The 14,155-nt window shown below is 42.4% G+C and overlaps 1 protein-coding gene across 1 annotated transcript in view; it reads right to left on the bottom strand.

Annotated features, from left to right (window-relative positions):
- DNAH17 (dynein axonemal heavy chain 17) overlaps positions 1 to 14,155 on the bottom strand; it is a 1,486,981-nt gene that overhangs the window by 418,663 nt on the left and 1,054,163 nt on the right. Inside the window, exons 46-47 of the mRNA XM_029599137.1 lie at positions 9,176 to 9,383; positions 8,914 to 9,079 (exon numbers count right to left, since the gene is read on the bottom strand). Coding sequence (XP_029454997.1) covers positions 8,914 to 9,079; positions 9,176 to 9,383 — 374 coding nt within the window. The remainder of the gene's footprint in view (positions 1 to 8,913; positions 9,080 to 9,175; positions 9,384 to 14,155) is intronic.

Genomic DNA, 14,155 nt, shown 5'->3' on the forward strand with positions numbered 1-14,155 from the left:
CGATTCTGTTGATAGCCGTGCTGGCTCATCAAACACTTGCTTGAAATGAATTATGAATTGTTGCAAGTTACTTAACAGCGGATCGTTTCGCTCCCACATGGGTGAGGCCCAGCTCAGCGCCTTTCCATCCAGTAAGGACAGAATGTAGGCTACCTTCACTGAATCAGAAGGAAACTGACTTGGCAGCAGAGAAAATCTTATATAGCACTGATTTAGAAACCCTCTACAGCCCTTGGCATCACCTGAGTAGTGAAGTGGAGCAGGTAACTGAGTCAGTGCAGTCACTCCCAGAACAAGTACCTGAGGGTGCACAGGTGGTGCCTCGGGAGGCGCCGCATTCAAGCGGTTAGCCAACCGCTCGACAGTAGCTACGAAAACGTCCAGAAAATGCTGCTGTTGTTGTAGATGTTGAGCCATTCCTGGAATGGCTTGCAGTCCTGAGATGTCTGCTGGGTCCATGGCTTTGCAAACTGTTGTCGCTGGAGTGGTGGACCCTTGGGCCAGCCGTGCGGATGGTGGATAGAAGGACAACGAGTCTCCACTGTGAAGAATGGCCGGGTGGCGGCACGGAACCGGGAAAACAGGCAGGTACTTCACCCTTGGAAGCTTGCGGTCCCCCCAGGAGGAGCCTGTGAGGACCCGGGCTGCTGGGGCTTAGGAGAGGTCTCCCGGAGCAGGCTATAGTCCGTAGGAGCAGTCTGAAGTCGGGGCAGGCAGCAGACAAGGGAACAGAAGACGTACTGGATCAGATACCAGGGAGTCAGTCCGAAGATCAGGAACCAGAACCAGGAGAAGGAACTGAAGCAGGAACACAGGAGCTGGATCAGGAACACAGGAACTGAAGCAGGAATACAGGAGCTGGATCAGGAGCACAGGAGCTGAAGCAGGAACACAGGAGCTGAAGCAGGAACACAGGAACTGAAGCAGGAACACAGGAACGCAAGGCAACTAGTAACTCCGAAGAGTGAACCCTGTTGCAAGGCAAAGTCTTCAGTCAGATGTCAGGTTTAAATATCCTGCCAGCATCTGACGTCATCTTAGGGGCCGGCCGCGGTTTCGCGCCACTGTGCCTTTAAAAGGTTCCTCCTCGCGCGCATGCCTAAGGGGGGTGGAGTCTGGCAGCGGAGCTCGGCGGCGTCTCCCTCGTGGAGACGCTGCCGTGGAGAGGCCTGAGAAGGCCCGGAAAATGCCGGACCCCGTCGCGGGACCGGGACCGCAAAATCACCTGGCCAACAACACTAGACAAAACAAGCAGCACTTCAGCAAACTATCAGGTAGATCAGCATGTGCTGCATGTAATGTTCCTATAGGAGACAGAGGTGCAGATTTAGATGCCATCAAATTAGAAATGCAAAAAGCATAGGAGGAGAAGCACCATTCCCAGAAGAACCGTAGCTGACAAGCAACATTGTCAAAACGTATATCTGGAACATTAAGACATTCAAGGTTCTTGGGTATCATTAATTTCTCCAATCCAGTACGAGCCCTCTTACCCTTCCATAAGACACTGATCAGTATGGCTTTAAGAAATGCCAGATCTCCATTAGATACCCAACAGGGAACCATTTGTAATTTGTATAAAAGCTTGAGGTGAATTTTAAAAGCCCAGCTCGCGCATTAATTAGGGGGCTGCATGAATAAGTTGGGCTGGTATACGTCAAGCACATATCTCCCACAGCACACATACCTTGAAAGTTTTCAAAAAGGGGCAGGACATGGGTGTGGTCTGGGTGCGGCATGGGTATTTCAGGGTATAAACCTGAAATATGCGCATAAATACTTATGCGATCCCGCATCTGCTGAGGTCCCCTGCTACTTAACTTTACTCTGCTATGGATGATGTGTAAGTTAAAGAAAACTTGGCTGATCTGCAGGGTTTTAAGGATCAGGGCTAACTGGGGGGAGTGAAGGCTATTAAATTATGGAGGTTCGGAGGATTTATCTCTTAAATGGGCAAACTGGGGATGAACTGTAAAACTGGGAATGGCATTGGAACGCATCCCTTTCAAAATCCCCCGATTTACGTGCACATGCATGCACCCACTTAAAATTTGGCGCACATGTGTGTGTACCAGGCTATTTTATAACTTGTGCATATGAGCAAGTATGTTATAAAATGGCCGTGTCCCTGGGAGTGGGTCGATGTTTGTGCAGCACCTTTGATTTAGCAAAATTAATCTTCAACTCTGCAAATCTACCAAAAGATAAAAATAAATTCAACACATAACATAAAGAAAACTGTAGATTACTCAAAAAAGCAGCATATAGCTGTAAATAAACAAATGTGTGATTCCAAAGCTCCCAGATGAAGTCCTTGTATAAGAGAAGACTTATTAATTTTAATAGTCAAGGGTTCCACTGTCAACAAATATAAAAGTGGAGGCAATGGGCATCCCTGGTGCATTCCACAAGATAAGGGAAAATCCTCAGAAATAAAATTATTAATTCTCAGCCTAGCTTAAGAGGAAATATACAACAGTTGCAATCATGACACAAAAGAACCATGCATACATATTTCCCAAGAATCCAGAACATATAGTCCCACTTTATCTTGTTAAAGGCTTTCTCTTCATTACCTGGATACAGGGTATAAAGAACATCTAAAAATTTCTAGATATTATTGATACCATGTCACCCCTTTTCAAAGCCTGTCTGGTCTGTAGAAAACAAAGTGGGAAGTACTATAGTATGCTCAGTCTCTTAACACTAATATTGATTAGAGAATGGATATTTCCCTTTTTTTGGAAATACCGTGTATTACAAAAAATATACATCTCCAGCAAAGGTTGAAAATAGATGCAACCAAAATTCTGTAGAGTTCTGCGCTTAACACCTTTTCAGTCCTGGTGCTTTGGCTAGTTTTAAAAATGAATGGTGCACTCAACCTCTTCAATCCAAATAGGGGAAGTCATAAATTGTAGCTGCTGATCAGTCAATACTGAAATAGATAAACCGGAGAAAAATTAATTTTGAACCTCCACAGCTTTAGTCTGAACAGAATATAAATGGGAATAGAATTCTACAAAAGTGTCCGTAATTTGATTAATATCTGAAGCAACATGACTCTTCTTGTTTCGTATTGAAAAAATATACAGGCCAATACAGTACAGTGTGCTCGGCTGATGCCAGTAAAATTGGTTGTCTGAACCCGCTGACAGCCACTTCTACATTAATAAGGAGGAGCTAGGGATGTGCTATTGTCCCTAGTGCCTCCTTATTAGCGTGACCCCTCATTTAAATACACAATCGCATGACCAGGAGGGGTGGCTGGGTGTGCTCAACACAGAGCGCCTGTGCTCTCCCACAATTCTTACAGTATCAGCCAGATAGTATTTTGGCCTAGCACCATGTATCATCTTGGCCAAAAGTCTTATTCCCATAACACAACAATTTACAATGAAAGCGATGAAAGAGACCGAAGGGCTCGCTAATGAAGCAGCTGATTTAAAGTGCTTTTAACTTCAGTTAGTTGGTACTTTACCCCCTCCTGCATTGAAGCTATATGAAGGGACTTAAATCTGGTTAATTCTCCACGTAATCTTAAAATCTCTGCATCAGATTTCTTATTCTTGCGAGTAATATAGGATATAATTTCACCTCTCATAACAGCTTCCCTAGCTTCCCATAAAATATCAGGGGAATTCATATTAGGGGCATTAAGTTCCATATAATTCTGCCATTTACAAGCAAGAAATTCCTTAAATTCTGTATCATGATATAAATAAGGATTTAAATGCCACTAAAAAGCCCATGTTACAAGAGCCCCCAACTGCAAACAAAGAGAAATGGGTGCATGATCTGAAAGGGAGAAAACACCTATGTTCATGTATAATGACTGTAGAAAAAATAGAAGGGGAAATAAAAAAAAAAAATCAATCTAAGTATAGCAGCCATAAGAATCAGAATCTAAAGAGTAATCCTGTTCCCCTGGGTGCATTGCTCACCAAACATCCAGCAATTGAAGCTCTTTCATAAGAAATGACACTCCAATCATATGGGAAGAACTATCACTCAGACAAGGCAGTTTCGCATCAATAGAAGATAGCAAGAGAAGTGAAATCACCCCCCAAGCTCAACAAATAATCTGGGAACTGATGCAACAAAATTAATAGCCAAGAGAAAACAAATGGTCATAAACATTGAGGGGTCGATTTTAAAAGCAGCACGCGCGCAATTAAGGAGCGGACTGGGATGGAACTTCCCAACCTCCTACCTAAACTTCTTCCCTCTTCCCCTCTCCTCCCTGCCCCCTAACCTAACCTAACTATCCCCAAACTTTTTTATTTTAGTACTTACTGCTCCTCTGGAGCAGAAGTAATCTCCGTGAGCTGGCCGGCTGCCGGCACATGCTTCCCCAGGACAGCGTCGAATGGCACTGTCCTGGCCCACCTCCACCTCTCCCTGCCCATACCCCACTCCCCAGCCCACGCCTTTGGAGAGACCTGGCATTTCGGCACATACCAGGATTTACACATGTGGCCAGGTGTAGCCAATATAAAATTTACTTCTGACTGCTGATTTTGTAAATTTGTTAATTTTTATTCTCAGTTTTTAACACAGTTCCTATCAATTTCTCTCTCTCCTAACACTTCACTACCTTTCTCCTTCCTGCAACTTCTGCGCCTGCTGTCACCTGGCCCCCATCCTCTCCTTTTTCCTTCCTGCTCCACCTCCCCCCTCCCTGTTATTTGTAATTTCCTCTTCCTCCTTTCCAATGTTGTTTGTGAACCGGCATGATATGTCCTATGAATGTCGGTATATTTTAAAAGCATTTAAATAAATAAATAAATAAATAAATAAATATGTTACAAAATACATATTTTTTATGACACAGTATTCCAGTAATTGAAACAAAACGCTACTCCAGGATTGTGATAACCTTTTCCTATTGAAAACATACATTCTTGTGAAAAAGGATGGCAACCCTTCTCTGTCTACAGGTATAAGAGGAAAATACAGTATGTCCAACCTGTTGCGCTGGAGATGGACCCTTGGCCTGGTGCAGGATTGATACGGCCCTCCGGTCGGATCCAGAGAGCACCTACCACCAGGAGGCGGAGCACACGAGGAGACAGAGGCTAGCTGGAGCTTCGCCAATAACAGTACGGGGTTTCCGCAGGTACCTGGACCGCCTGGACTTAGGTGGGCCTCAGGTGATCTCCCGGAGATGTAGCAGAGAGGTGTGCCCACTACGAGCAAGGGTGCACGGCTGGTGCTGAACGGATGGACTAGACCCAAACTGGAAGCTCCAGATACCTCAGAGAGGGAAGAGTTCAGGGAGGTCCTCTGGGCGAGACAGGCAGCGCCTGCGGGTCTAGTCAGGTGAAGGCCGCGGGTAGATTCCAAGCAGGTTGGTCTGGTAGTCACTGTAGGCCAGAAGAGAGTGTCCGAGTGAAGTGCAAGGGTCAGAGCCAGAGTATCAGTCCAGAAGTGGTCAGCCAAAGCAGGGGTCAAATACCAAGGTCAGTCTGAGCGTAGTCGAGGCACGCGAGGGTCAGTTCCAGGCAGAAAACAAGGAGAATGGTCAGGCAGGCAGAGGGAGGTTCCAGGCAGTGGACAAGAGAATGGTCAGCCAGGCAGAGGTCAGTTCCAGGCAGCAGACAGAGGTCAGGCAGGCAGAGGTCAGTACCAGAGAACAGTCTGGGAAGGTACTACCTGGGAAGGACACAGGAACACACGAAGACTCAGGAACACGGAGATGCTGGAACAAGGAGACATTGGAACGCAGGAAGGCAAACTACTATACCAATGGTGTTGACCCGATTGCCAAGGCGAGGTCCTGGGTACAGGGCCTTGCTTTAAATAGGGCTAAGCGGTGATGTCATCACTTCGTGACTTGTTCGGTTTTCCTCACTTGGCCCTTTAAACACAATGACCTTGGCCGCGTGGGCACCTAGGGGCGGGGCAGAGGAGGCCGAAGATGCGGAGCCCCAGCGGGAGCTCGCTGTGAGGCCTGGAGTGAAGAGGAAGTTGGGGCAGGCTGCGTTGAGCGTTGGGGGCGCTGGGAGCTGGTGGAGGAGCAGAGGCTGGCACTGGTCGAGGGGATGGCAAGGTGAGCAGGCTCGGTCACGGCACCCACATATGTTCAACATTATTTAAGTGAGTTTCCTGAAAGAAAACAATTTGCACTTTAGGTTTCCTAAAGAAAGTTATTAATTTTTTCCGTTTAACAGCGAAATGAATTCCATTAACATTCAAAGAAAATATATTTATTTCAGACATAATGAAAAGGATAAAGGCCTAATAAATGAGAAATATGTATAGGAAAACAGACCAGGATGCCCCCGAGCACAGGCATCCCAGTCAAATAGAACCAAGTTACCCTTATAAAGAAGATCAAGCACACAGAAGCATACACACCAAAAAGACACAGACAGTCCTAAACATTATCCATCTAAATCTTCCAAGAGACTGTAACATCCTTCCTTCTGTATATTTTGTGTGTGGCAGGAAGCTCATCCTAAGGGTCATAAAAGAAGTTACTCTCCATGGAATGAAATGCTGTCAAACAAAAATAAAGCCACTTATCATACCCATACAAATTCAGCCACAAAGCAAAGTAGTAGAGCATGAAGTTCAAAACAGAAAGAACCAATCTGAAAAGAAAGGAGAAAGGTCCAAGAACATGACACTAATATAAAGGTCTGAATCTTATGGACCATATAATAGGATCCTAAATAGTAAAAATCGCAGAAATAGACAACTCAGGCTAGCCTTAGTAGAAACCATCAGCTGAGAATCTTGCAAAATGTGCAGTCATTAAAAGAGAGTCTATTAGCAAGGACAATAGAGTCCATAAAATCAAAAGATACTCCAGGAAGATATCACTCATATTCCATACAGGTAAAAAAAACAAACAAACTCATTTTCTGCTAAGCCATCACATACAAACCAAGAGTTTCAAATGAGTAGTCATAATCCGGTATTCATAATACCAAGAAAACCTTGAAAATTATAGGTAGACATAAAAAGGAGAAAAAGCACTCAGTCAAATCATAACATTAGAATAAACTTCAATGAATTAATCCAGTCAAGGAGCAATTATCAAAAAACAAAACAGGAGTGGACCCATTCCAATGTCCATCAACAAAAACATTATATATGCTCTCCAGAGCAGTAAACTCCAAGTTCTTCCCAATCAAAAACTGGAGAACTAATCATGCAGAAATTGAAAAAGTGCACTATATCAAATAGTCCAGAAACTCAAGCAGACCAAAAAATTAGGTCACAAGTGTTACTAGGAAGTGATCAATGTCCTCCTTAGTAGGAGGACTGCACAAAAAACTTGAAGTTTAGCTAGGAACACAACAGTGAATCTGATACCTTTCTGAATAAGCCTCTTGAAAATTGGATTTAAGGCCCTCCAAGAAGAAGAGACTTGAGCCAAATAGTCATTGAATAATTAGAGTTCATTACCTTGGTACTCAAGATTGCCCTTCTTCTTATACGCCTGCATCATTTTTGCTCTCAGTGCATAATTAAATATTCTAGTCATAACAGGTCTGGGGCACGAACCCATCTTACTAGCCACAAATACCGTCTCCTTCTTCAGTGACAATCATAAGGTTTCTGACAGCCAAATCAGTACCAAGTGAATCAAACGCATGTCTTTGACCTGTTCTGATAAGCCAGTAAGTCTAATATTGTTCTTCCTTGCTCTGTTCACTTGGTCTTCCATAAAGGCCAAGAGCTTAGCATTTTCCCCTTTCAGTGCATCTAATTGCATAGCTAAATTTTCTGTTGTTACTTCTTGTACTGCCAACCTCTGATCAGTGTTGTCAATTTTATTTGTTTGTCATTCGACACTCTCCTTTATCTCTTCCAAGGCAGCCTGAAACTTATTAAGTTGGTCATCCATGATTGCCGAGACATTTTTAGAGATTTCCTTGATCAAGTCGTCTTTGAATGCCAGCATCAGGAAGTCATTCTCTGCCATTTTCTTTTCAGAGATCTTTGTTTTGTCCCGAAGTCCCCAGACATATTTCGCCAACATACTAGGACTCCCTTACACTGACAACAGTCTTGAATCACAGCAAAAACCTATAATTAAGTATCTCAGTCAGAAAAAAAGTTAAGAATTGGAGAGTTGCAAATACTGCAAAAGAAAGCAGATGACCCCCAAGAGCAGCTGCAGCTTGTGACTTCTCAGGCAGCAATCTTCACTGAAGTCCTCTGGGCGAGACATATATAAAACCATTGTGCATTTTATGCTGCTATAATAAAAATTAATATCCACCTCTAGAAAGATGTAAACATTCTGTTCTCCTTTCATGAACTTGAACCTTATTTTATATATTATAAATGCCAAATAAACCATGAAAGACTAATTATCTCTTACATGACTTTCCATTAAAGTAGCAAAAAAATCTTGTGTTTGGTTTCCAGTGGTTGTAATAACATGTCTCATAAAATAGAGCTTGGAAGTTCCTTCCAGCCAGAAATGAAAGATCATGACTCGGTGTGACAATTTCAAATGTTTAGCTTTGGAGAAATACAGTCCATACTTATTTCTAAACTTTAATCTTCTGTCTTTCAATAGGTTCACACCAGTCAATACATAAAATAGAATAGAGCAGTGGTTCCCAACCCTGACCTGGGGACCCCCCCAGCCACTCAGGTTATAGGATATCCATGATGAATATGCATGAGAGAAAATTTGCATGCACTGCCTCCATAACATGCAAATTTTCTGTCATGCATATTCATTGAGGATATCCTGAAAACCTGACTGGCTGGGGGGTTCCCAGGACAGGGTTGGGAACCACTGGAATAGTGTCTTGACTTCACATGAGATTTCTGAGTTATCCTCCAACAGTTAGCAGGGCATAAAAAGTAATGGTGACCTTGCAGTGGTGCCCGTGCTTACACATTTCATGATGAAAAGAAAGAAAAATAACTCAACAAGCTGTTTACCAATGCCCATGATCCATGTGTTGTCTGATCAGAGTATGAGGTGCCACTGTTCCATACTTGTCCACTTCAGGCATGTTCATGTCATCAATAAAAAATATAAGCTTCTTTGTGCCTGGAGGGCCAAAATTTCTACCTGCTTTCTTCTCCAATGGTTTTTCAAGAACACCTGCAAACCAGTAATAAAGGCAGATGTGAATCTGTTCTTAGGATTTTAGTAATATTGAATCTCAATATCTTCTTTGTTTTTGCTGTGGCAGCTTACCCTGCAACATAGCTGAGGTGGTGTAGAAGTTAAATGGGACAGCCTGTATTACATAATCATCAGTATTGAGACTCTGCAGTTTATCGCCCATCAGGACTGACTTTCCTGTTCCTGCATTTCCCACCAACATCACGGGCCACTTCTTAGACACTAAGAGGTCTAAAAAATAACGAATACGAATAGTCTCTGTTGTATGGACCATGGCAGCCTGTGAAATGAAAAAAGATATCAATCACATCCTTCTACATATTTCTATATTGGTGCTTCTATCCAAGACATCTACATCAATGGGCAAAAAAGCAAGAGATATACAATAATTAAGGGAAAGCCAGATGAAAAACTTGAAGGCAATATACAAAGCCCGCCTCCAGTTTGCCAATCTGTGGGTATTCTGTACTCCCTACAGAGTTTCACTTTGAAAATTCAAGACTGGTAGGGACTGTGGGTGCTTTGCCAGCAGACTTTTCGCTGCTGAGGGGAGAGCTGTTTTCAGCCCAGGGTAACCGATTCATTACTTGGGCAACTTCCTTCGATAATTATCCTCCTGCTACAAGAGGGATGGGAGTAATATTTGTGAGATCATAAAAGGACTTGAACGGGTAAATGTGAATCGGTTATTTACTCTTTCGGATAATACAAGGACTAGGGGGCACTCCATGAAGTTAGCAAGTAGCTCAGTTAAAACAAATCAGAGAAAATTCTTTTTAACTTAATGCATAATTAAGCTCTGGAATTCATTGTCAAAGGATGTGGTTATGGCAATTAGTGTAATCAGGTTTAAAAAAGGTTTGGATAAGTACCTAGATCAGAAGTCCCTACACTGCTATTAATCAATAAGGATTAGTAGCTGGGGATCTATTTATTTAATGTTTGGTTACTTGCCAGGTACTTGTGACTTGGTTGGCCACTGTTGGCACAGGATACTGGACTTGACGGACCCTTGGTCTGACCCAGTATGGCATATCTTATGTTCTTATGCTCTTATGAGATAATGAGGGAGGTGGTTTCAGAGAAATTGGGAAAGAAAAGAGAAAGCTGGAAAGCCTCATGCTTTTTTTTTTTTTTAATTTATTCTTTATTCAATTTTCATTCAAAAAAGAAGATTTTTAAACAAAAATATAACATAAGTAATATTGATACCATAAGATTAACATAACATAAAAGTAAATTACATACATAAACAGCATCTTGTATCTCAATTACATCCAATAATTGGGGGAGAGATCAATTTAAATAAATATCATAAAGAGAATTAAGAGGAGAGAGAGTGTTTAATTTCTTTTAACCATCTAAATTACCACCTTCTACATTTTTATCTTGTAAGAATGTAGTGGATCAGAGAAACTAAATCTATTTCCTTGAAAAGTAACATAACATACACTAGGATATTTTAGGAAAAAACTAGCTCCAATTTTAGGAAAAAACTAGCAATTTACTTTTCAAGGAGAGGAAGTGTCTCCTCTTAGCCTGAGTGGCTCTTGAGACATCAGGAAACATAAATATTCTCTGACCACAAAAATTAAGATCTTTATGTTTGAGAAAATCTCTAAACAACCTATCTTTGTCAGAATCTAACTGAAGGGATACAAATAGGGTGTCTCTTTTCTGAATGAGATCTATAGATTCTTCTAGAAACGTTGAAACTCCAACGGTTGAAGTTTCAGTTTTCTCCCCTTTCTGTTCTCCCAATTTATCCAGAAAATAAAAGATCTTATAAACTGGTGGAAAATCTTTATCTGCATATTGTAGTATATCTCTCATATACCTTTTAAGCATTTCTATTGGAGATAATAGCCTAGTCTGAGGGAAATTATTTATCCGTAGATTTTTAAATCTCATCATATTTTCTAATTTTTCCAATTCCCTATGAACAGATAGGCTGTCTCTTATATGTTTCAGTATCCTCCAACAATTTTATTTTAGTTGTTACCTTCACCAAATCTTCTTTTAAATTGGAAATACCCTGTTTTTGTTCCCCTATTTGCAATTTATTAGAATTCACAATAGCTGACAATGACATATTCATTTGGGTAACATTTTCATTCATTTTTGCCATCATTTTCCATATATCTTTTAATGTTACGTCTTCCGATGGGTCAGTGGGCCATTGATCTGGCCCATTTAACCCTCCTTCAGATTTATTTAAAGTCTCAACATCACAGGAAACTGCACAGTCACTTCCTTTAGGTGGACTAGCTGATTCTAGGTGTAGAAACCCATCTGGTAATGGTGGCAAAGGCTGCAGGGGGAATGATGGTCCAGCGCCAGGACTTAGGGAGAGTGAAAACTGTCCTCCTGAGCTATCCCCTAATGACGATTCAACCCATTTGAAAACATGGTTGTCCATTGGGCCCTTAGGTGTTATTGGGGATATAGGAAAGCTTTTGACTTTTCTTTTCCTCCCCATAATATGGGTTGTACTTAAAATACAAAAACCTTCGATATCCAAAAACGGTGTTTGAACTCACCGGCAACTCTCCCGGACTTCCGGTCTTCTCCGGGCTAAGCCGGGCAAAGCCACGCGCCGGCGGCAGCGGTGCGCCGCTGTCCTGGTGTTTTTAAAGCCAGGCACTCGCCAATGACGTCACAGGCCCCGCCCCTCAAATTGGGGCTCAGCTGTTCTTTCGGCGCTTGGATGCAAAAAGTCCGGTTCACGTCCAGAAACAATGGGGGCCTCTCCCTCTCTCCTCTTAGGAGGCTCCCCAGTTAAAACGCCGCTGTCCTGGCATTTTTAAAGCCAGGCACTCGCCGATGACATCACAGGCCCCGCCCCTCAAATTGGGGCTCAGCTGTTCTCTCGGCGCTTGGATGGAAAAAAGGTCTGGTTCACATCCAGAAATACTGGGGGCCTCTCCCTCTCTCCTCTTAGGAGGCTCCCCCGAAAAGCCTCATTCTGATATTCTGCAGTGCATAAAATGGTCTTTTCTACAGTCTTATGCATTTCATAAAATAAATCCAACATTCTCATCATTCTCAACTTTTTTTTATAGCTTTGTTTGTATATAGAGAAAATAAAATAGTGTTTAAAGTCTTTTTTGGTATATTTGGTTATGATGTCCCCTTTTTTTGTTAGTCTCTTACAACACTATATTGCCTTTTCACTTATTCTTTCATTACTTTCCTCCCTTTTTTCTTTTCCCCATCCATCTCTTTCAAATCTGAGGAAATAAAGGTCAATACATAAAAAAATATCTAAGGTAATCCCTTTTATTAGACTAATAATAGATGTATTGATTAGCTTTCATGAGTTATTACTCCTTATGACCAAACAGATTTGATAGCCTGCAAACTTCTGTATGTTCCTACAAGTCACCACTATCAATCTAACATTTTAATAAAAACAACAACAGACAGCTCTGGGATAATATGTATTGTTCACAAGGACTCCAAGGTCCTTTTCCTGTGTAGTGACTCCCAATACAGAATCCAGGATTGTGTACCTGTAGTTGGGATTATTCTTCCTTAAATGTATCACTTTGTACTTATCCACATTAAAATTCATCTGCCATTCAGATGTCCAGTTCCCCAGTCTCACAAGTTTATTCTGCAATACCTCGCAAACTGCTGCTGCTTTAACAACTTTGAAGAATTTTGTGTCATCTGCAATTTGATCACCTTACTCATGTCCTTTTCCAGATCATTTACAAATATGTTGAACAGCACAGGTCCCAGTACAGATTCCTGGGGCACTCCACTAATAATGGGGCAGATTTTCAAAGGGTTACGCGCGTAACCCCCGAAAAGCTGCCCCTGGCTGCCCCTGCGCGCGCCAAGCGCAAGCCCCGGGACGCGCGTATGTCTCGGGGCTTGCAAAAGGGGCGGGGCGTGGGCGTTCCTGGGCGGTCCGTGGGTGGGGCGGGGCGTGGCGTGAGACTCCAGGCACAGCGGCCATTTGCCGCTGTGCCCGGGATCGCGGGTCGGCCGTCAGCCGGCGCGCGTAAGTTACGCCTGCTGGGAGGCAGACGTAAGTTCTTCAACAAAGGTAAGGAGGGTTCTAAGTAGGGCTGGGGGGCGGGTTAGGTAGGGGAAGGGAGGGGAAGGTGCAGGGGGCAGAACGGAGGCAGGCTGCGCGGCTTGGCGCGCGCAAGTTGCACAATTGTGCACCCACTTGCGCGCTCATGTTATAAAATCGGGCGTAGATTTGTTCGCGCCAGGTTGCGAGAACAAATCTGCGCCCACGCGCAGGTTTTAAAATCTGCCCCAATATTTCTCCATTTGGAAAACTGACCATTTAGTCTTACTCTCTGTTTCTAATCTTTTGAATTATCCACAATAGGACACGGCTTCCTATCCCTTCCTATATTTTAATTTCTCATGGGGGACTTTGTCAAAATACTTTTGAAAATCCAAATACACTATATTAATTGGCTCATCTTTATCTACATTTTTATTTACACCTTTGAATAGATTTTTAAGGTAAGATTTCCCTTTGCTAAAACCATATTGACTTTTCTCCATTAAGCCATGCCTATTTATATTTATTTATTTATTGAGTTTTATATACCGTCGTTCGGTTTTGCCATCATAATGGTTTACAAAGTTTCGAGATTTACAAAGTTCGAGATATAACATAGTGTTCAAAAGGTTCATGCGATTGTTAACATAGTTATTGTAGGCGTTATAAACATAGTTCGGATGTTGAACTATACGGTTATATTACATGCTTGCATTGGTTCCACATGTTTACATAGGGCCGGTAGGGAGGGTAAGTAATAACAGAGAGTCATTGGGTATTTTGGTAGACTTTGGTAAACATCCAAGTTTTTAGTTCTTTTTTGAAGGTTTTTAAATTTTGCTGTGTTCTAAGTTCGATTGGGAGGGAGTTCCAGAGTTTGGGACTTCCTAGGGATATGGCTCTCTTCCGAGTTGAGGTAAGTTGTTTGGAACGAGCAGATGGAATTTTTAATAGACCTTTGTTAATTGAGCGAAGGTTTCGGTTTGGTGAGTGGAGTTTTAGAGATATACTTAGCCAGTTTGTTT

This window comes from Rhinatrema bivittatum, chromosome 4, assembly GCF_901001135.1.
Source record: "Rhinatrema bivittatum chromosome 4, aRhiBiv1.1, whole genome shotgun sequence".
Taxonomy (NCBI): Eukaryota; Metazoa; Chordata; class Amphibia; order Gymnophiona; family Rhinatrematidae; genus Rhinatrema; species Rhinatrema bivittatum.